This window comes from Anabrus simplex, chromosome 1 (assembly GCF_040414725.1).
Source record: "Anabrus simplex isolate iqAnaSimp1 chromosome 1, ASM4041472v1, whole genome shotgun sequence".
In the NCBI taxonomy this organism is placed as follows: Eukaryota; Metazoa; Arthropoda; class Insecta; order Orthoptera; family Tettigoniidae; genus Anabrus; species Anabrus simplex.
The window spans coordinates 1,520,323,460-1,520,348,426 of record NC_090265.1 but is presented as its reverse complement, the minus strand read 5'-3'; the positions used below and the strand labels follow the sequence as shown (position 1 = coordinate 1,520,348,426).

Here is a 24,967-nt window from a genome sequence, read left to right as displayed (position 1 = left end):
GGGGATGTACCTTAGTTAAGGCCACGGGCGCTTCCTTCCCACTCCCAGACCTCCCCTATCCCATCGTCGCCATAAGACCTATCTGTGTCGGTGCGACGTAAAACAAAACAAAAAAGTTTCCCCGACCGAAAGTCTCACGCTCCAGGACACTGTCCTTGAGGCAGTATAGGTGGGATCCTCTCTGCGAACAAGGGAACACCCAACCCTGGAGGGTAAATTGATAGAAAGATTATTATTATTATTATTATTATTATTATTATTATTATTATTATTATTGTACTCCCATAACCACTTCTGTGGTTTTCTGCCACGTTAAGGTGCCGGTATTTTGTCCCACAGGAGTTCTTTCTTGTGCCGGTACACCTGCCGACATGCGACTCTCGTATGTCAGCATCTTCAAGTACCGCCGAGCAAAGTCGGAACTGAAACCGCAGACTTTAGCTCAGAAGGCCACAGCTCTACCGTCTGAACTACTCAGCCCGGTACAGCATATAACCAATACCAATCAGTTCGTCATTAAAAAATGAAATGGCATATGACTTTTAGTGCCGGGAGTGTCCGAGGACAAGTTCGGCTCACCAGATGCAGGTCTTTCGATTTGATACCCTTAGGCGACCTGCGCGTCGTGACGAGGATGAAATGATTATGAAGACGACACATACACCCATGTCCAGTACCAGCGAAATTAACCAATTAAAATTAAAATTCCCGATCCTGCCGGGAATCGAACCTGGGACCCCTGTGACCAAAGGCCAGCACGGTAACCATTTAGTCATGGAGCCGGACGTACTCTTCTGTAAGAAATGAGCTACACGTATAACACAATGTAAGAGCATCGTATATAATACATGTTTACATGCACTGGAATATACTTATTGCTTAAACTGTTTTACTATTAATAATATTGTAAATGCATTTGCAATGGGATAATATGTGCCAATATTCAATCTACAGTATTCTATCCACCTGCACCTATTGCAAACTGAATGTCAAAATCTGTTGTTCATAGCGTAACAAATAATGCGGCGATCTTGAAACGACTACAGCATTTGAATGACAAACGTGGGGGAACACATGCATCTGCGGAATTAGTAATGAAATTTAAATTGTAATTCCTCCTAAGATCACCGTTACTACATTGCCCACATTAAAGCATTTGAATTTTCCGCCTGTGAATTCAATCGGAGGACTACCGGAGGTCTCCGGAGGACGAGCGAAAACAACTGCTCCGCTCCGCTCCGCTCCTACCGTTCCCAGCTCTAGGAGGTGAGTCATTGTGCCTTCGACACTACCCCTTCACTCCCTACCCCCATGTTTTGTACTTGATTGGCCTTCAACACTACCCCTTCACTCTCTCCCCTTCTTTTCAGTACTGGAGTGGGGCAGTGTTGATTGTTTATTTCGGGACACCATTAATGTGCACGTCTGTACCTTTCGTATTAAAAAGCCCGGCGCAATGTGCTTTCAGATACTGCAATACCTTGATTTGATAGCTCTGTCACTATCTTCGGAGCACCTAATGTTGGATCTTTCTTAATCAGACCCACCATTTTACGCCTGTCTCTCGCAATCAGTTTGTCTGGATGTCCACTTCTTGACATGTGTTGCACGGAGTTAGAAGCACAATACCGATCTAATACAGACTGTACTGTCGATTGGGGTTTCCCGACAAGCGCTGAGATCTCCCGTAAAGATTTAGGCCTACGCTGATTGTAGTCTAACAAGCTTGCGCTCCTCTTGACTGGTTTCTTTTCCCTTACGATTCATACTGATACCACTTTACGATCGCACATACAACACATCTGCTGTCGACCTCGGACTGAACAACTGCTTGTCGGACGAGTTTCCGCCGTATGGCAACTGGGCTTACAACTCTGTTTGCAGAAATATTTCGTGCGTGTACGAATACTTATGACACGATAGTTGTTTGTGTTTCTTGACATTATTTCTTTAATACTAGAGATTCTGTACACGTTTTGTTCCAAGTATCGTATAGCAGTGACTCAATGCTACACGCCGTCAGCACAGGTCGACAGGTGTGTGAATACTTATGGCATTGACTGTACATGCATCACACCTTCTCAGTTGTTATGATGGCACCATTGCATGAGTGGAATCAGGGGTGTATTTGTTCTTATGCAGAAAAAACTTAAATAGAAATAATGTATACCATATGAGCACTGCTACAACCATCGCCTCTATTTGGTTGTTGGGAAGGATTGTATCTGAGGCAGCTATTATTCGACAGTTTTTTGAACAGTATTATTATTATTATTATTATTATTATTATTATTATTATTATTATTATTATTATTATTATTATTATTATGCTGCACGAGTTCTTTCACTATGGAAAAGGAGTAGCTTTATATGAAGAACACCATGTCGGCAAAATAAAAGGGAGGATTACGTAAATTATTTACTACGTTCCGACGACTTATTAGGATAAACAGGGCTTCTTCTTTCTAAATAAAGATTTACTGGAACTATACCATTTCATTTATATACAAGAAAATAAGTTAGATATATACTAAGCTTGTTCTTTTAATTTCGACAAAATTATATTGTATGAGATAGAAACTAAACACTAATGCAAAGGTGAAAAATATATAAAAAGTGTCTTAATTTTCACAATAGCTTCCAAACTGGGCTCATCACTCAGGCGTTGCCTTGCTCAGTACGACGACTACCGGTTATATACTATCGGACCCTCATGTCGACACCGCCTGCATTTTATAGCTACTGTCTGTTTCTCGGGAAGCCGATACCGACAATAAGGTATTCGCTGCCTATCTTAGTCTTCATCTCATGTAAACCATCTTCTCAGATGTACTGCTGACAAAGAGATGTAAATACTGACCGAACTTCCGAAAACGGGAAGGTGCGAGGTGGAGATATGTAATATTTTGTGCGATCCTTTGGAGTAGTACCCCATACTACATTAAACAATACTCCGGAGTTTGTTTTCGAACAGCATATAAGGTTACAAAGAAAAAATGAAATGGAGTATGGCTTTTAGTGCTGGGAGTGTCCGAGGACAAGCTCGGCTCGCCAGATGCAGATCTTTTGATTTGACTCCCATAGGCGACCTGCGCGTCGTGATGAGGATGAAATGATGATGAAGACGACCCATACACCCAACCTCTGGGTCAGCGAAATTAACCGATTATGGTTAAAATTCCCGACTCTGCCGAGAATCGAATCCGGGACCCCTGTGACCAAAGGCCAGCACGCTAACCATTTAGCAATGGAGCCGGACGGTTACAAAGAAACTCAGGCTTTCAATGACTTCAGGTAAAAATTTACTTTCAAGAATTGAATGGCAGTGACATGGTCGAATTCTACATTCCACAAATACTTGTATCAACATATCCTATTGGAACTAACATGAAAAAAAAAAAATCGGGTCAAGCTATGAGATATCCCTATTGATTGAGACTTGGTTTACGCTGTCAGTGACCATAACTGAATTTTAAATGGAAACAGTCCAAGTTTTGAAATACTGTACTTCTAAAATATGTGCTTATAGACTGGAATGCGCTTCGGATCGTTCCAGGTGAAGAAAAGCCCTGGGTTGACTATAATCCAACAGTCTTCTCTTCCACTTTGTTCTTGCTCTCGGGGATGTATTTGAATACCTGGCCTTTAAAATGCATTATCCTTTGTTACAGCTCGTAATAACTGCATCCGAAGCAAAGGAACTACAATTTTACGGCAGGCTAAGAACGTCAGACGGTAGTGCGCTGGCATTCTGACATCAAGTTGGTGGGTTAGATCCCGTCTTTGTTGTTTGAAGTTCTCAAAGACGGTAACCTCGCGTCGGTAGATTTACATTAGTCCGCAGTTAATTTAAGACATTACCCCGTAGTAATTAAGACATTGGCCACTATTCTACTAATCTGCTATATCCCAACTTTTGAGAAAAAAAACCAGAGGAAGCTCGCGATCATAGCCATGGGACCTCTAGTTTTACGTGGAATCCGAACCACAGATAAGTGCTTTTTCTTTTCAAAAATCCCGCATTCATTGGCCGGGATTCAAAACGCAGCCGCCTTGGTGAGACGCCTGTGATAAACTTTAGAAAATAGCATTGTAAGTTTCCCTCTTCGCTTCAAAGAAATATTTTTACGCCAGAAAGAGTTTAAAACCCATGAATAATTACGTGGCTTGGTATGCAGTACAATTTAGAATTTAAGTACATTTTTCACTTTCTCAATTTGTTCTCAACAATACTACTAATTGCAAAATATACGCCACTGAAACTTTTAATGCGATATGGATGTAAAACCCGAGAAAAAGACAACAGGGGAGCTGATAAACTGATGACCCGAAAGAAGCTGAGCTACAGCTGTTTTCTCATTTACCATTATTCTCGTTCTTTGAAGAGACAATCGTGAAATAAAAAGCCTAGGGCGACCTAATGTATAACATGCCATGAACAAGATCCCAAAAATGATCTTCCGTTTTATGAAATACCACGTCTATGTTAAAAAGAAGGAACTCGGGAAATAATCAGTAGTAATAATGGCAATAATAATAATAATAATAATAATAATAATAATAATAATGGGATGATACAATATTATAATATCAAGCATGTTTTTCTCATTAATTTATAAAAATTCCAAGAGAATCAGTTGTAGTGCGTCTGCTCACTAATCCCCAACAACAACAATAATAATAATAATAATAATAATAATAATAATAATATTTATTGACCTCATAGGAATTTCATCCTTGTGTACGGGTACATGATTATTCTTGGTTTGCGGGTTGATTTCCCGTCTTATTTTCATGCTGTCATGAAGATTCAAATATTTTCTATAAATGATACAATATAACTGGTAGGTTTTATGTTAGCATACAACCTGTTTTCCAGTCAATGATCGGTTCAGGGGTGGAATGAATGAAGCCCCCATCTTGCGGCGAGGATAGGAATTGTGCCTGTCGCACTCCTCTGGGGCAGTGATTAATGATGAAATGAAATGATAGTGGAGAGTGTTGCTGGAATGAAAGATGACAGGGAAAATCGGAGTACCCGGAGAAAAACCTGTCCCACCTCCGCTTTGTCCAGCACAAATCTCACATGGAGTGACCGGGATTTGAACCACGGAACCCAGCGGTGAGAGGCCGACGCGCTGCCGTCTGAGCCACGGAGGCTCTTCATTCTCTGTTTAAGGTTGTATATTAACGCATTTCCTGTTTTTATTTCAGATAGCTTATTAGAAGTCTCGTATCCTTTCTTTCTCCATCTTGAAATAATTTTCTCTTTGATATTTTAAGGATATGAAAATACTTCAACGAATAAGGCTATAACACGCTTACATATTTTGTGTAATTTATCAAGTTTATTATATTGTCACTTTCTTGGCTTTGCTATTATTGTGGCTAACGTATGTTCCTATGCGAAGTCGATTTGATATGTACTAATCGCCAATTTATTACGTAGAACTTAAGCTGAAATTGAAGTACTGATACAGACGAGTAGAAGAGAACTTGAATCGAGAAATGACGCCATTCTACTCAGTGGCCTACCATAACAAATTGATCACACTTTTTCTTCCTCTTCGCTATGATATTACTTTAAGAGTCCTAATATTCACACACTCATTTCGAGCGTTGAATGCCTTCTTTTTCTTTTACTCTCTTAGGTACCATAATTCATTGCCATCTTATTATGTGGAATTACGTTTTGCACTTTGTGATGTGATGTTACGTTACGAAATTTAGTATGCCATTATTCTAGGTCAGTGGTGAGGTTACTGCACAATGCCGCGCGACGGCGAAGGTGAAGAAGACATTCCTCTGGATGGTGGTCGCTCAGCGGAAGAAACTGCCGGGTCAACATCCTCGTGGACTGGAACTCTGCAAGGTAAGTTACTTCCGTGTTGCACAGTCTGCTCTAGCCCATAGTTATTGCTTAGTTTGATATTTCTGACTCTTGTTGCGAAAGATTGCCGATAGGCATAGCACGCACACTTTGTACTACATACTGTATAGGCCTATTGTCTCGAATCTCTACAATATAGGCCTATATTGTTGTAATTATGACGAACTCTAAGCATAAAATTTCGGTTATTCAATATAGCAAGGCATGTGTACAAAGTATTGTTAAATCGTTTTTGAAATCTGCTTTGATACTCTTTATTCAACTGGCATTGCAGTATTTCTATCAAGAATACGCGTTTGGTTTCTATTTACAAGTATGATTTTTTAAAATAATTTGTATATAGGCCTATATTGTTGCAATTATGACGAACTCTAAGCATAAAATTTCGATTATTTAATATAGCAAGGCATGTGTACAAAAATACTGTATTGTTAAATCGTTTTTGAAATCGGCTTTGATACTCTTCATTCAACTGGCATTGCAGTATTTCTATCAATAATACGCGTTTGGTTTTTATTTACAAGTATGATTTTTTAAAATAATTTGGTCTTTCGTATGGTAAGCATTCAAAATGGAGAGTCTGTATTCATGAATTTGTTTCAAATAAGATCAGTTTCAATAAAAAAAAATTTCTTTAAACCCGAACAGAAATAGAGTAAACCTCCCATATCCGTCACTTACGAACCGAGATATGATTGGTCAGATAATCCGAGGAACAAATAAAAACCTTTACTGTAACTCAGAAAGAAATGTGAGATAATTTCACAGTGACTAAAAGCATCCTTCTACATAACGCTGTACGTGTAATAAGGACAGAGTAACATACTTCGCATGGTTAAGGAAAGGAACACGAAACATAGTGCAATTCAGTAGACCTGTTGGTAAAAAATGAAATGGCTTTTAGTGCCGGGATATCCCAGGAAGGGTTCGGCTCGCCAGATGCAGCTCTTTTGATTTGACACCCGTAGGTGACCTGCGCGTCGTGATGAGGATGAAATGATGAAGACGACACATACACCCAGCCCCCGAGCCAGCGGAATTAACCAATTATGGCTGAAATTGCCGACCCTGCCGGGAATCGAACCCGGGACCCCTGTGGAGCCGGACAAATGAAATGTCGTATGGCTTTCAATGCCGGGATATCCCAGGAAGGGTTCGGCTCGCCAGGTGCAGGTCTTTCTATTTGACTCCCGTAGGCGACCTGCGCGTCGTGATGAGGATGAAATGATGATGAAGACAACACATACACCCATCTCCCGTGCCATTGGAATTAACCAATTAAGGTTAAAATCCCCGACCCGGCCGGGAATCGAACCCGGGACCCTCTGAACCGAAGGCCAGTACGCTGACCGTTCAGCCAACGAGTCGGACGACCTGTTGGTTATTACACTATACTCTTGATAAAATATTAAATCGTATAAAAATTACAGAAATGAATTCACTTGAAAAGGTCTGTAAAGTTCCTTCATTTCAAATTACACATTCTAAATTCTGCATATCTATCCCTCTATTTCTTTAACCGCAACACGTTCATACTGCCGTCCTAAGCGAATTCAACGTAGGCCTATCAGCAAAATAAGTTTTTGAGATAAGTGTACCTAATGCCCATTGTTTTTTTTGGGGGGGGAGGGGGGAGTAGTTTCCAACGGTTTTTCATAGCCAAATTAACATATCTACAAGATATAGGCTAGTACAAAATCACTGTATCACTGTTTATGATGAATTACAAAGCAAAAATGGCTTATCTTGCATTTTCTTAGGTTAACCAACGTAGTTAACGTGACCGGGCGAGTTGGCCGTGCGGTTAGGGGCGCGCAGCTGTGAGCTTGCATCCAGGAGATAGTGGGTTCGAATCCCACTGTCGGCAGCCCTGAAGATGTTTTTTCGTGGTTTCCAGTTTTCACACCAGGCTAATGCTGGGGCTGTAGGCCTTCCTTAGTTAAGGCCACGGCCGCTTCCAACATACTTCCAGTCCTTTTCCATCTCAACGTCGCCATAAGACCTGCCGGTGCGACGTGAAAAAATTGTAAATAAGACACAATTAAGTTGATAAGGTAATGACAGAGAGATAAAACAGCTCAAAATCTAAAATGTCAATTATTTCAAAACAATTATTTTGCACAAACAGTACTAATACGGTATGCTGAATTCGCTAAGGACGGCAGCATAGATATTGCCGCTGAATGCTGTTTCACGTGACCAAGAACGCATTCTTGGCCGCAGACGGATTAATCTTTCCGTTTCCTTCTTTATCTTCATCTCCAATATCGTAATGGTAATGAAGCAACAGGGCTTCGGCTCGCGAGCGGCTAGTTCTGCTAGCCTTGCAGTTCTGTATTAGGGAAGCGTAGGGTCTGGTCCCCACCATCGGCAGTTCTGAGAATGGTTTTCCGTAGTTTTCCATTCTCCTGAACTAAGGCGAATGCCGGGACAGACCTTTTGATAGGCTACGGTCGCCACCTCCTCACCTTCTACGCGCCTCTAATCACCACTTCAAATCTCTTTGGCCTGGCAGAGGGCGTTACCGTGACCTTCAGAGTACGGAATGAAAACGTAGTAGTCCGTATCGTATTCATTCGCATCAGCCTGGAGAACAGAAGTAACGATTTGATCATCGTTACGATATTTGGAAACAGCGGGCGGGCGAACGTATAACCCGAGGGGTCGGATAACCGGAGGTCGGATATGGCAGGGTCTACACTAAATACGTATTTCTTGACTTTCTTGTCAATCAGTCTTCAAGCCCCTCCAGATGAACTAAACGCCCCCATAATCTTAACTACCGGTAACACTGTGTCCTCTTCTCAAGAAATCGTTAAACACTCAGCTTAGCAATCGTCCCTTACCTCTACCCCTTCCTCTGCTAAGTCTATTAGACTCATAAGTAACCAGTCCTCTTACATTCGTCCCACATGACGCCACAACTGAATTCGGTGATCAGCGAGGTTTTAATCCAACAACTTCATTCCTAACTTTGCCTTTATCTTCCCAGTACAAATCCTTTTCTCCCACAGTTATCACCTCCTGGTACATTCAGTAGTTTTTGCTGACCGGGCGAGTTGGCCGTGGGGTTAGGGGCACGCGGCTGTGAGCTTGCATCCGGGAGATGGTGTGTTCGAATCCCACTGTCGGCAGCCCTGAAGATGATTTTCCGTGGTTTCCCATTTCCACACCAGGAAAATGCTTGGGCTGTACCTTAATTAAGGCCACGGCTGCTTCCTTCCATCTCCTAGGCCTTTCCTATCCCATCGTTGCCGTAAGACCTATCTTTGAAGGTGCGACGTAAAGCCACTAGCGAAAGATAAAAAACAAAGTTTTCGCTGATGTCAAGTTTATGCATAATATTTGTTTATAGGAAGAGTGATGAGAAAGCAGACCCCGTGTAATGGGGCAAATACTAGGAAAGAAGAAGAAGAAGAAGAAGGAAAAGGAATCAGGGATTGGAATAATTCATCAGTGTAGTTCAATAAATGTCCAACTTGAAAATAATTTAAGAAAAGACTAGGTGAACGACTGATAGGGAATCTGCCTCCTAGCCGACAGCCCCAAATGCAGATAAGTAGTGATTGATTGATTGATTGATCGATCAATTATATCCCGAGCTCATCTAGTTTTCACCCCAGTACTCCAAAGTTGATCTTAAAACAGAGTGGTGTAAGGATATTCATCTGTGAACCCACTGAATCAGTTTTAATACTCCTTGATTAGATTTCCCTCATTACCACCATGTGCAAACGTACATTTTTAAGTACCGGTACTTGAAATGGCCCGCCAACTCCTACTTCTTATTCCAAACAAAGCAAGCAGGTTTATAGTATTATGCCAGTGCTATATCGTGATCATAATTGCTGGCCCTCGAGTTTATATGGAATTATTTTAACCACAATGACCAAAAAATTAATTAAAAATCCCATATGTATTACCCGGAACTCAAATCATGGCCACCTTAGAGGTCACTAAGCTGATAATAATCTCTACCAGTCACGGATAACCACCAACTTGGGAGAGAGTTTCATTAATAAATGAATGACTGAACTATTCTCACTCAGTCACGGATAGCCACCAACTGGGGGAGAATGAATGAATGAATGAATGAATGAATGAATGAATGAATGAATGTTCTCATTCGATTCCCATGCAATTTAATGATTAACTTAAGGAAAAAAGAATAACGACACGACAGTACAACAATTTATCTATTGCTACATTTAATATTATATTTAAGCTTACTAGTAATTATATCCATTCCCCATGTTATCATCTTCATTTTTCTTTCTAACCGGGCAAGTTGGCCGTGCGGTTAGAGTCGCGCAGCTGTGAGCTTGCATCCGGGAGATAGTGGGTTTGAATCCCACTGTCGGCAGCCCTGAAGATGGTTTTCTGTGGTTTCCCATTTTCACACCAGGCAAATGCTGGGGCTGTACCTTAATTAAGGCCACGGCCACTTCTTTCCCAATCCATTGCCATTTTCCTCATCGTGCTTTTAAATTCGTGGTTGTTCCTTGGGTAGAAGGCAAGAGAGGCGTCAATTGGCCTATCTGCGGAATATTGGGGGAATATTGTTGGAGGTTATAACCACCCTCGAATAAATTAAGTAATAACACCATTAGTCATCTTCTTATTTGTTTACCTAAGAATCACTGCACCTAAATTTCTCCTCTGTTACCGCTTTATTATATCTATAACTCGCACCAGCATAATTTATTGAGGGGCATTTGATTTTCCAATACATTCACTTGGCATTTACATATTTGTCGTTATCCGGCTGTCCTCAGTTATAATCCATTTTCTATAAATTTCAACTTTCTTAACTGTATTATTTTCTTCCCTAATTACGCTGTATGAACGTGAGTGTTAGAAACTACTGGAAGTATTTCCTCCAAGCTTCATATTTAGAACCCACCTGTCCTTGATAGGTTTTAGGGCAAATATTGTTTCTAAATCCCTGAACTGACTGGGGGTTTATACGAAACCAAAACAGTGATTTTGCACTCCCACAAAATATACACAACCAAACTTAATGGAAATCTACCTACCTTAATGAAAATTAATTTCTAAACTTTTTTTCTCATGTGCATCATTTCGATACGAGGATTAATAAGGGAGATATCATTAATGGACCGTTTTTCGGTACAAGTCCCATCGGAGTTAACTCACGAGCGGGTGCGTGTAAAGCGTATTCCTTACAACTTGAAAACTAATGAAGGTATTCGAACCAAAATTTATATTTAGCATCCATCTGTCCAAAGGTAGGTTTTAAAGGTCAATAACATTTCATGTTCCAGAATGGACTGGCGGTTTATAGAGAAACAAAATGGCGATTTTACTCTTCCACAATATATACAGAACAAGACCAAGTTGACTGGAAATCGACCAGACGTGATGGCATTCCACCTCTAAAACTTTTCTTCATGTGCATTTTTTCATCAGGAGGATTAATAACGGAGATATCATGAATGGTCAGTTTTGCAGGTTAAGTCCAGTGGACATAGCCCAAAAGGTGTTGTACATGGAGCAGATTCCTTATCTATACAAATCAAATCGTAATGACTGTGTGCCTCTACATTGACTATTTTGGCAAATTTTTGTACAGCTTTCCGTTTAAGAGGTACCGTAATGACCATCTGCATAATTTTTATAAATAATAATAATGTTATTTGCTTTACGTCCCACTAACTACTTTTTAAGGTCTTCAGAGACCGAGGTGCCGGAATTTAGACCTGCAGGAGTTCTTTTATGTGCCAGTAAATCTACCGACATGGGGCTGACGTATTTGAGCACCTTTAAATACCACCGGACTGAGCCAGGATTGAACCTGGCAAGTTGGGGTTAGAAGGCCAGTGCCTTGACCATCTGAGCCACTCAGCCCGATGCATAATTTTTGGTTTAGTTTCCTGAAAGTCTAAATTTTTTACCCTCCTCGCCCAAAATCCAGATTGCGGCATAATCTGCCAGAAGAAAAAAATCATTGAAATTTGACAAAATTATACGTTTTAGCCTGTAACGGACGGAAAATTTCCAAGCTCTTCAAATTTTTCACTTTTTATCCCCGAAGAATATCAAAATATGGAGGAAAATTTAATGATGGTGCAGACCTTCGGAAAGTCCTATCACATAACGGATTGCACAATCTCCGTTCGATTTAGAATAATCTACAACCTTGGTCTTATGACTTTCTGCCGTATCTGTATCCCTTTTACGTTTGAGTTTTCTCTATTAATCGATGTTAAGTAAATTTGGACTTTTCACATGCATAATTCATACTTTCAATTACTTACATGAAATACAGAATCATCAAACTCTTCATGAAAATTGGCCCTCTCAGTAGCCATATGTGAGCCAAATGCTATGTATGTAGCTGTCACATAATTATCCGAAAAATAATGCAATGTGAGATAATCTTACAAACACTTTACCCTGTTCAACGTTTCTAACTCAATCTGACCCAAGAATAGATGAGATATCATAGGAACAGCCATTTAGGCCACTAAATACGGCGTCTTATGGTACAATCCTTTGTCGATATGACTTACGTTTAGCAGCAGTTAATCTGTAAATGAAGGTCTGCAGTATTGTAAACACACATATACTTTCGTATGTCAATCTATATATATTCACTGATGTCGATTTGCAGCGATCAAGAAAGGGTGTGTCTGCTATTGTAATCAGTACTCGGCACACCGACTTTGACTGGCAGCAGGAATAGGGTCCTTCTCCAACTCCTGTGTAACTGTCATTAGTAAGGAAGGCCTACCATTGTAATGATTAGTTCACTTCTTGATTTGACTTGCAAAAGGCAAGGGAGCATGCAGTTTTGTTTAAAACTTCCCTACCCGATTGCGTTTGGCAGTAGGCAAGGGTGCCCGCCATTATAAACAAATGTCCTCATCTAATATGTGACTGGCATTGGGCATAGTGGTCTGCTATTTTGAGGAAACTCACCAACTTGGTGTGACTGGCAGTAAGCTAGCTGGCAGCAGGAAAATGGGCCTGACATTATAATGATAACTGCACAACTCAATTTCGACTGATAGTATGGTAATTTCCTGCCATTATAATAAAAACTCCTCAAATGTAATCTGTCTGGAAGTAGGAAAGGGGGCTGCCATTTTAACGAAAACTCCCCAAATCGACTGTGTCCGCGCAGTAGGCAATGGAGCCTGCAATTATAATGTAAACTTCCCAAATCGATTGTGAATGGCAGTAGGTAAGTGAGCCTGCCGTTATATCACAAATCCGTAACAAACACTTTACATTGGAAACAGCATATGGGGACCTCCCCATGCTCTTTCTTGGATAACGCTAAGAGACATGCAATTTTAAAACAATCTTATTTACTGCATGTACAGTATTTACTTCGATATTCGAATACAATGTGGAATACCATAGCGAAGCACGGGTACATTTGCTAGTTTATTAATAATATTCATCAATTCATAATACTAGGTAAAGCAAATATAAACCAGAATTATTTTTTAAAAATAATTTTATTGAATTCACCAACAAATACACAACAAGCAATTCAGTTTTTCTACATAGCCTCCCAAATTTGAAACACATTTTTTGCCACCAAATTGGCACCTTTTTAATGCCAACCTCGAAAAAAAAAGAATGTGTGCGCAGCCAGTTGCGCATGTACTCCTCTACCTCTGCATCATCATGAAATCGTGTTCCTCTTAGTTCTTTTTTCGGTAGTCCAAACAAGTGGTAGTCACAAGGTGACAAGTCTGGACTGTAAGGAGTATGATCCAGAGGTGTCCAATGCATTTTCTTTAGTTTTTCCCATGTTACAACAGCAATGTCTGGCCTTGGATTGTCGTGCAGTAGAAGAACATCTCAGATGGGTTGCCAGCAATGTTTGTCGTGATATGCAGCTTTTGTCTCGACCAAAAGACGGCAGTAATAGGCTGCATTAACTGTCCTTCGTTCATACAAGAAACCCACAAGCAAAATGCCTGCATAGTCCCAAAAAACAGTTGCAAGCACCTTGCCAGCAGAAAGGTGTGTTTTGGCCTTGACCAGGCCAGCTGCACCTCGTTCTTGCCACTCCATGCTTGCTTGTTTTGACTCGGGGATGTAATGATGAATCCAACTTTCGTCAGAAGTCACAGTGCGATGCAAAAAATCATATCCTTCCTCCTCGTAGCAATTTAGATGCCTACGACAAATGTCTTGAGAGAACTATTTTGTTCCTGGGTGAGGAGACGAGGAACCTACAAGGCAGTCAATTTCCGAAGGTCAAGTTCATCACTGACGATGGCTTGAACACTTCCAGAGCTTTTTCCTATGAGTGAAGCAATTTCAGAAATGTTTGTGCACCAAACTCCTTCAATAAGGCCACGTACAGCACGAATGTTGTCTGCAGTGATGCTTTTCCATGGTCGTCTTTGATGGCACTCGTTTTCCACTTCTTCCCGTCCTGCCAAAATTTGTTTGTGCCATTCATACATCTGGGTATTTGAAAGACTTGCTTCCTCAAACTGTGCATGGAGCCTTCTCAAAATTTCTGAAGCTTTGGTGCCTTCTTTCACCAGAAAACTGATGATGATGATGCGCTGCACAACGGACGTGTGTACCTCTTGCTCACTCATGGCATACTGAAACGAGTGGGTGCTATGTGGTGTGTGACGCATCAAGACCCCTACTCCGGTAATCCCCACCAACATCCTCTCAAAGCCCCATCCATTTCTGTTTGCTACCAGAGTCACTAATTTTAAATTCCGGTTTATATTCGATGACCTAGTATATTTAAAAAAAAATGTAAAGTGTGATTTGATAGAATCTGATCATGTTCTTTCAAGAATGAGACATATCATTTCATTTCTAATTAATGTAATCTTTTAAAGGTACCAGTATTTTCTAAATTTATGTTATACTGAATTAGTTTTGACAGACTGAAGAACCTCACAGTTATAAATTAATTAAATCAAAACTATAGAAAAATGGCTTCCACTGGAACAAATTTGATACCTGCAAATAACTTTCCATTAATTGTCTAGGTGACCAGTTTCAAAAATATTTTTCATCATCATGAGGAGGGAAAGCAGTGAGGACCTTGTGGGGAAAGAACCTCAATCAGCAGTTTGTCAAGATTGTTTCATTCACTTTAAATTGGTCCAAAATGACTGTGCAGTTCTCGTCTGTACAATTTAATTGGGTGATGATTAGCAATAAGATAATGTCCAGGTAGAGGAAGAGACTAATAGCTAGTGAAGTACTGAAATTTATCTATGATAATAAAGATATTTTCATAAAGATACAAAAGTTGAAAGCCAGGAATGCAACTGGAATTTAGGAATGTTATTCCAGAGAGGCTCAATTTGTAGGATTTCAGCAGGATAAGGCAGATGAACACCAGGCAAACACCAGGGCTATACATTAATTAAGGCCACGGTTTCTCCTTCTGACTCCTGATCCTTTCCTATCTCGTTGCTGCCATAAGACTTATCTGTGTGTCAGTGTGACATATTTAAAAAAAGCAGATATTTTAGATTCAGGAAGTCAAATGGACTGAATCACTATTGATCAATCCAAGGTTTTTCGATAGGGTAAATCATGGAAGTCTACTGGTTAAAATGAGGGCTATTGGATTAGACAAAAGAGTGAATAAATGATTGGCCAAATTTCTAGAAAATGGAACTGAGAGAGTTAGAGTAGGTGAAGTATTATCTGATCCTGTAATGATTAAGAAGGGTTTCCACAAGGCAGTATTATTGGACCTGTATGGTTAAACATACAAATGACATTAATAAAGAACTGGAATCACAGATAAGGCTTCTTGTGGATGATGTTAAACTGTATAGAGCATAAATACTCAAGTAAGAAAATTAGCAGGACTGAAATATACACTCTGTGTCTAGGAAACAGATGGAGAGAAGAGACTTAGCTTGTAAGATTACGTGGATAGAGTACAAGTAAAAGCAAAACATGGGTCCACAATTTTCGGTTACAGCATTTTTCAGCGGAGGTTAGAATAATGATGGTCATTGTTGGCAAGTAGAGTGGAGTAGTGGGACAAAGAGACAAGAGAATGGAAAACAGGAGCGGTTATCTAATGTTAAGGCTGAATGCTTCCCTGGACGTGAGCACCTGTTGATGTCCAACTTTGGAATCTCTAAGGGGGAGCGGGTGGGAAGGTGGGAGTAAGTGTTTGAGGACTTTAACTGTGAAACATTCATCAAACGTGGTGTGATGGTTCCTGGTGTGAATTGCGGCAGGAAAATCATTGAGAGAGGATCAAATATAAACGAGCTTTTATTTTGATTTGATTTTGAAATGCATTTGTCCCAGCGTATAGGCAGCTTTGTGATGCCCTCATTGTAAAAAGAACAGGGTCGTGTCACCAGCCAGCTGCGCACGGTCTTCCACACTCCCATCATCTTCAAATCGTTGCCCTCCTAGAGCTTCTTTAAGCGGTCCAAACAAATGGAAATCACAGAGTGCTAAGTCCAGGCTTATAACGTGCTCCAAATTTTTCAACTATTCTATGTGATTCTACGTCTGCTACGCTTGACATGCTGCTACTAACCTGTGTGTGTGTGCTCTCTTCGCCTGTCCAGTTTGTACTGTTCGTGCTGCTTACCCTCCCTCCTTTCTTCCCCTACCGCCTCGCTGTGCAATGTGTACCGTCTGCTCTCATCTTTTCTGGACGTTTCCATCGGAATATAAATAAGGCCTGCTCTGGGCTTGATCGGCGAGTTGGATGAAGACGACGACTTTATTTTACTTACGCTAGCGGCTGGTCCGTGTGCAATGTTTCTTTTTAAATGGTGTTTAATGTTCATGATTGAAGCTCAAGGACTGCTGGACGGGTGAGCGAACTTTAAATTTATTTTCCCTTGCCATACTTCACTTTCTTTTTAATGCTGCACTTCCTGATTTCATCATGCCGTACTGGCTACAAATGACTGTTCACGCAAATAATATTGCTAGTCTGAGCTGTTGACAGTGGTGTTTTTCTTGCAACTGCATTACGATCTCTTTTCAAAATTTGACTTTCAATTACGTCAAGTGATTACTGTGATATGAACCACTGGATTCCAATAGACTTGCTGAACAAACGCAAGAATAGGACTAATTGTAATTTTATTAACGCCTAGCTTCTGTTTGAAAATTTGAATTTCATCAATGCTTGTAGGTTCTATTTTTCCTAATCCCTGTTGCCAGCCTTAGGTACTGTTCTCTTTCATGTCCTTCCCTTTTTCCCCACGTTCCTGTCCCGGGTTTTATTTTTTCTTCTACTTTTGCTATTGTACAGTGGCCTAATGCCTTTCAAAACTTTCTTAAAATTTTCGTATTAATGGGTAATATCTGTTTACCGTTTTGTAGGATACTCCCAATGTAAACTATTGTAAAATTCATCTTGCCTCAAGTCTAACTGTTTTCTTTAAATTGAAATTAGTGTTGTTAAATGGTCGTCCCATATGTTTCTTGGAAATCAGAAGTATCTAATCTTTAAAATATTGTTGGATTCTTTATTATCTGTTTCACTTTCTTTGGCTTGTAAAAATCCCTCTTGGTGTTTGTGCTAATATATTATTGTTATGAAAAAACTGTTCCTTCTTTTTCCCTGATTTTTATCACGCGCCTTTCCATGTCCTTTAATTATCTGTACTTACCTCGGGTTCCTCTAAAAAAATGGACACAGTAGAGGACAAACTGGGGCAAATATTCATTTATAGGAAGGGGAGATAGGGATTGGAATAACTTACCAAGGGAGATGTTCAATAAATTTCCAATTTCTTTGAAATCATTTCAGAAAAGGCTAGGAAAGCAACAGATAGGGAATCTGCCACCTGGGCGACTGCCCTAAATGCAGATCAGTATTGACTGATTGATCAGTATTGATTGATAATGCTTCCCTATGCGCTCTGCTGAAATCCTTCACTTTGAAAATTGAAATCTGAGCACTTGTGCATGTATGGATTTTTCTGGAGAGTTGTAAATCTTTTTTGTGGCTTGCCATCACTTGCATGGATTGGTGTTTATGTTACTACGTTAGTCGGACTAGTGTCCAAGTTCATGACTTAGTTATATTCTTCTATGATCGTGTTTGTTTTGTTGGTATTTTGACTTACCATTTCCACTCTGGCGTATTGCGAGATTATTCTGAGTGTACATATTAACCCATACCTCCGTACCATACACAAGCTACCAAAAACAGAACGTCACAGGCTGTAAGGAGGATGATCAAGTGTAGTCCAGTGCATTTCCTATAGCTTGGAGACAGTTAGAGCTGCAGTATGGAGCCGCGCATTGTCGTGGAGGCGTATGACCTGTCGAATCGGTTGGTCTCATCTTTTGCAGCGATATGCAGCCCTTGCCTTGTTCAACAGCTTGCAGTAGTAAGCAGCATTGATTGTACATTGCTCATGCAAAAAAAAAAAATCAGCAAAATGCCTCGCCAATCGAAAAAGAAACGGTTGCAAGAACCTTGCCAGCTGACAGTCGAGTCTTGGCTTTCACTGGTGCTGCCTCCCCTCTCATCCGCCACTCCTTACTGGCTTGTTTGGATTTGGGAGTGTAGTGGTGGACCCATGTTTCATCGCAGGTGATGATCCGACTCAAAAATGCATCACCTTCTTCCGCAAACTTTGTTGTAAACCTCTGACAGACCTCCAAACGTCTCAACTTCAGATTTTCGGTCAAAAGGCAAGGGACCCATCTGGAACACACTTTATGGAACTGTAGGTCATTTGTGATGATTGCTTGACAGCTCTCATAACTGATCCTGACTTGTTCTGGTTCTGCAATTTCTGATACTCTCGCCCGACAATTGTTGTCTGTAATGCTGGTCTGAGGACGGCAGTCGTGTTGCTGATTTTCCACATGTTCTCGTCCTTTCCTGAACTTTTTATGCCAGACAAACACACGCATCCTTGACAATACTTGATCACCGAACTGTGCAGTCAATCTCTGGCAAATTTTCGCTGCTGTAACTCCTTCACAAGCAAGAAATTTTGTAATTATGTGTTGCACAGTGGAGGGGTTCACCTTTTGCTCCGACATCGTGAGCGTTACTGACAAAACAGTGGGAAATATCTTAACAGCACACTCTCCCCACTCCTAATGGTCCCACCTAAGCATAGCAGAAGCGAGGGGCCAGTCCTATCAACTATTGATGTTCAGGAACAAAAATTCCGTTTATATTTGATCGACCTTCGTATGCAGGTTCTGCAGTGGTCACGTATACGTGTAGCTAGAGTATTACTATTCTCCAGGCCACTTTTTAAGAAGACTAAAGCAGAAGAGATGGTATAGGCCAGGGGAAGACGTGGGTGAGAACGGCTATGCCTGCGGTGTTGTCACATGCCTTCTATCAGCATAATTTATGGCAACGGTGTACCCAAGGAGGAGCTGCCATACTTATTCAGTATATACGTCTTGGCCATGTGGGTGCAGTTATTTTTATATTACATTTAACACATGGTGTGAGACTCCATACATATGAATACGTTAATACATTAATTCTTTCAAATGTGCTCAAGTTACAACCGGTGAATTGTCTGTGTTATAGTGTTGGAGTACAACTCCCAATCGCACACCGGTTCATTTGGCAACCATGGGGAGTGTGACGAGGCAATGACGTTACTTCCACTTTAGTCTGTTCAAAAGGTGACCTGGAGTACAGATAAGGCAATGTAGAAAGCTGGGCAGAGTCTGCATTATAGCTGGTAGATGATGTTGGATGTAGTACAGTCATGACGACCCTGTATGGATTAAGAATCATTGGTGATGTTGCTGGTAAAAGTGGTGCTAGGTATATTCCAATGGTAAGTCTTACAGTGGCTATGTTCACATAGAAAAGAGGCAGAAGGGGGTGGAGGTTGGTATGGTTCATAGTGAGTGAGAATGTTTTTGAAGGTAGGTGGGCAAATGAAAGTGACTGATGATATAGATAATGATTCCCATTGGGAAGCTGAAATATTTGTTGTAAATGAGTAAATTCATCATTCCAATATAAATGGTCCCTTACTGGAAATAATATATTTTCCACCTAACTCATCCTTGGTTCCCACAGTTTTCCCCAGTGTGCCAATTTGGGCACACCCTCATACTATATGAAGAGAGATAAATCTTTATTTTCAATCTATTTAATATGATTACCCCTTACATCATTCCTTATATTAACACCTAGTATATATAGTAATCCTCATGATGCACTTTCACTTCATCAACACAGTAAATAAAACTCAGAGGACTTTTCTTCCTCTTGGTTACAATCACACCTAATTTTTCACCTTGTTTACCGTAATCATTGTCCGTTGTCCATTTCACTATGTTTTTAAGTCTTTTTGCAGTTGATCACAATGTTGTAACTTATTTATTACTCTGTATAGATGGAGAGTAGCGACTTACCACTATATGACCGAGTAGGTAGAGTACTTCTTACAAAATTGTACAAAATTATTTTAATATCCCCCTAGTCAATACTATAATATTTTATGTCCAATTAAAAATATTGGACACACAAAATAAAATGTTAGTTAAACAGCATGATGAAAGTTAAAAACTGTGAGATGGTGATCGTTAAAACAGAAAAAGGAGCAGTTACATAATATTAAGGCTGTGTGCTTCCCTGGACCTGAGCACAAGTTTATATCCAACATCGGAATCTCTAAGGGCGAGAGGGTGGGAAGTTGGGGGCAACTGTTTAAGGACCTTAATTGTGAAACATTCGTGAAACATAGTTTGAAGGTGCCTAGTGTGAATTCTATCCCACAGGATTTCTTTTACATACTCTATTTACATAATCCTAAATTCTACTTTTTACAACTAAAGTGCACTCCCAATGATTTGCGTGCGGACAATTTGGAGAGTTACTTTTTAAAGTATTAATTCTTACACCCACTAATCATCATGCTAAGTAAAATTATCTCTGCCTAGTTTAAAAGAATTTTAATGCGATGTGTGGAGACAAAATCACTGATATTTGAGGAGACTAGACTTCTTTTCTCTACGATGTAGCAGTAGGCCTATATGCACACTGCTACCAGAATGCTGCAAACTTGGAAACATTCGAGCATGATGCTACGCATGGCACAGCACAGATTACAGTAATCTTGGAAGCAGAGACAATGAAAGAGGAATGCACACGGAATTTACCCTCCTTTCCCCACAGCCCAAGGTCGCTGAACTGTAAGCCAAGTGAAGGGTAGGTGCGTCGGCAGCGAGTGTATTGTAGGTTACTGTACTTAAGTGTGAACGGAGTGCGGAAGTCTTTTAGAAGTTTTGAATAAGTCAGTAGTAAGAGTTTTCAATATGAGTGGTCGAAAAATGAAATATAAAAGACCGAGCTCAATAGCTGCAGTCGCTTAAGTGCGGCTAGTATCCAGTATTCGGGAGAGAGTAGTTTCGAACCCTACTGTCAGCAGCCCTGAAAAATGGTTTTCAGTGGTTTCCCATTTTCACACCGGACAAATGCTGGGGCTGTACCTTAATTAAGGCCACGGCCGCTTCCTTCCCACTCCTAGCCCTTCCCTGTCACATCGTCGCCATAAGACCCTATCTGTGTCGGTGCGACATAAAGCAAGTAGCAAAAAAAAAAAAAAAAAGTTAACCGTCAGTGAAAAACTGAAAATTATAGAAAGACTGGAGAAAGGCGAGGCATCACCAAAGTTAGCCTGCGAGTTTGGTGTGGATGAAACAACAGTGAGAGACATGAAGAAGCAAAAGGAAACCCTCATCAAATTTTCTGCTAATTGTGATCGTTCATTGTCCCAGAGAATATTGGACTATGCAAATCTAGACGAAGCCATGATACGGTGGTTTAATCAGAAATGGGAAGAAGGTATTCCTGTGTCCGGCCCAATGTGTGCTGAGCAAGCAAAACATTTTCACAGTGCTCTTGGCTTAGAAGGTGATTTTAAAGCATCTTCTGGCTGGCTTACGTGGTTTAAGAAATGCTACAGAATATGAGTAATTGCTACTCATGGAGAGTGTCTCGGCGCAGACACGGGTGCTGCTGAAAAGTTCGTACAGGAATTTCAGTCATTTATTGAGAAAGAACAGCTTGACCTTAGACAAATTTACAATGCAGACGAAACAGGGTTGTACTGGAAATGTTTATCGTCCTGAACAAAAGTGATGCAACAGGAACAGCAAGCCCCAGGCCACAAAACATCCAAGGAAAGAATAACCATTATGGCATATGCTAACGCAAGTGGTGATCATAAATTAAAATTATTAGCGATCGGGAAATCCAGAAAACCCGTTGTTTTAAATGAGAGAATGTACCTTTGCAGTACTACCATCAAAAGGCAGCGTGGATGGACACACAGATATTTAAGGACTGGCTTCACAATCATTTTGTGAAACAAGTGATGGCCTACCTAATTAAGCAGTCCCTGTCAATCAAAGCAGTGCTCTTGATTGACAATGCGCCTTCTCATCCACATGAAAGTGAACTTAAAGAAGGTGATGTTTACGTGAAATACATTCCTCCTAATGTAACTTCTATTCTCCAACCTATGGACCAAGGCGTTATTGCTGCTTTAATGAAGAACTACGGGTCATCTCTGTTACAGCAATTGGTTGAGGAAGGCATCGATATTACAACATTTTGGAAGGACTTCAATTTGTTGGATGACCTTCATGCGGTCAGTACGTCATGGGACAAAATTACCACTACTACACTCGCACAATCATGGAAATCTGTTCTAGGTGAAGAGCAAGCATTTGCCGGCTTCAGTGACGATATTTCGAATGGGCAACGTAGTCTGGTTACGATGGTATCATTACTGAAAAACCTGGATAAATGCCAAGATACAGAAGAAAGTGACAATATTGAGTGGTTAGACATTGATAAGGACGATTATGGTTTCAGACATGAAAGTGAGGAGAATATTGTACGGAATTTGATGGCTGGTGAGGAAGACAGAGATTCAGATGATATTGAGTGCGGGAATGATGCAACGGAAACTCCGAAAGTTTCCCACAGCCAAGCTAGTGTCTCTATAGACATACTTATCTCTTACATAGAAAATAGAGAAGAATTTTCAGATATTGTTTTCTTGAGAAATGTACGATCCAAAATTAGAAAAATGAATAATTGTCTAAGAAACAAAAAGTGATGACCGAATTTTTCGTTAGATACGAATGTTGGCATAATCCACATGGCATTTTGTAACTTTTCTCTAGTATGTCTTACAATACAATGTGAAGTGTTATAATTATTTTCTGCTTGTTCATAAAATACTTTTCATTATTTTAACCTATGGTTTTGTTTTTACGAGGCTTAAAAATGATTGCGGATAATTCACGGTTTTCGATAATTCGCGGAAGTGCGTGCATTAATTACCATGAATTATTGGGAGTGCACTGTACATCAATTCTGCATTCCTTTTATTATCAAAACTTATTTTAAAAAACTGCTGCAACATATAAACAATAACATTAAAAATTAATTAATCTAGGTATACCATTCATTCTTGAATGCAGGCATTTCCCTCTAAAGTTAGCCTAGCCTACTATGTCACAATGAATAAGCTACCATGACAAACTTTAAAGCTGGGATGAATCTCCCTACTCCAGTGTTTTGGGCAGTTGTACATAGCTTTCTCAAGAGTACTCAAGATCTATAGACATCGAAGTACAACTCCAAGCTACAACTGCACTCACTATGGTTTGTAAGGAAATACTATACTGTAACACCTGTTTTTATTCCATTCAAATGCTGTATAAAACCTGGAAAGTGTCACTTTTATTCATACGATGTATTAATAGTCCATTTAGAATTTCCAATTACTTTATAGATAGTAATTTTGACTGTCGAAGACTAGTACGTTTATAAATGAATTCCCCGGGGTAACATAAGTGCTCCTGAAGTCTTCCAGAAAACTGTAAGCAACTTAATTAAGATACTTAATTTAGACTGTGTACTTGCACATGTGGATGGTATTCTTGTGATTGGTTGTGACCACTGAACATGATAAAAATTTGCACAGGGCACTGAAACTACACCTGATATTGGTCATTCACTCAACCTGAAGAAATGCGAATTCAGGAAATCTGAAAAAAAAAAAAAAAAAAAAAGGCTATAAAATATACTCTGATGGAATAAACGTTGACCCAGAAAGTAATAAAGCAGTAATCCAGTATACGACACCCCAAATAAGTCTGATATTAGGAAGTTTCTTGGGCTTGTTAATTATGTGTTGAAGTTCATTGAAAATTTAGTCCAAGAGCTTTTGAGAAATGATATTGGATTTGTGTGGAGCAAAATTCATAAATGACGTCTTTGAAGATTTAAAGTTAAACATAGCATTGTATCCGATGTTACCAAGGATTTTTGCATCAAACAAAAGCTCAAATTTCAGCAGACTCCTTAGGCAGTATGTTAGAGCAGTTGAATGAAGATGGTAGTTTGTGTTCTGCCTATTATTGTTCCCAGATTCTAATTTCGAGAAAAAGATATGTTCACATGAAAAGGAGGCATTGGCAATAACTTGGATATATGAAAGATTAGAGAAATTTAGTTTGGGTTCAAAGTTTGGAATTCTGACAGACCATAAGCCTCTTATTGTGTTGCTTTCATCAAAAGGATTGAACAAGCTGTCAGCTCCTTTGCTGCAGTTTCGAATGAGACATTTAAAATGTAACTATACTATCAAGTATGTTCCAGTCAAAACACTTGATGCTCTGGATGCCTTTACAAGAGCTCCTATTTCTGATGACAAAAATGATATACAGAGTGATCCTTCAGTATATATAAATGCCATATATCATAATCTGTCCATTGAACATGTACTCCATGAGAAGAATTCAGATCCTCAGATTAACAAAGTCAAGCAACATATTGTTGAGGGATGACCAAACAAAAACGAAAAATGATACTGATGCATTCTACATAATTATATCGTCATGACTTCACCACTATTAATTACTTATTGTGCTTTAATAAATTGACTGATTGGCATTATCTTGAGAAGTTTATCTGAAGAATCAAAATGGTGACGTGGTACCGATGATACCATCAGAAGTTCCGATAAGACTTTGGTCCACAGTAAGGGTAGATTTGGCTGAGTATCAATCAAAAACATACCTTGTTGTACAAACTTATTACTCCAAATTTCCTGA

At 39.9% G+C, this 24,967-nt stretch overlaps 1 protein-coding gene across 1 annotated transcript in view; it reads left to right on the top strand.

The window, feature by feature from the left end:
* The window catches only part of ndl (serine protease nudel), a 437,329-nt gene that overhangs the window by 41,552 nt on the left and 370,810 nt on the right, over positions 1–24,967 (top strand). The window contains exon 2 of the mRNA XM_067138020.2: positions 5,747–5,872. Within this exon, the coding sequence (XP_066994121.2) occupies positions 5,770–5,872 (103 nt within the window). The 5' untranslated portion in view covers positions 5,747–5,769. The remainder of the gene's footprint in view (positions 1–5,746; positions 5,873–24,967) is intronic.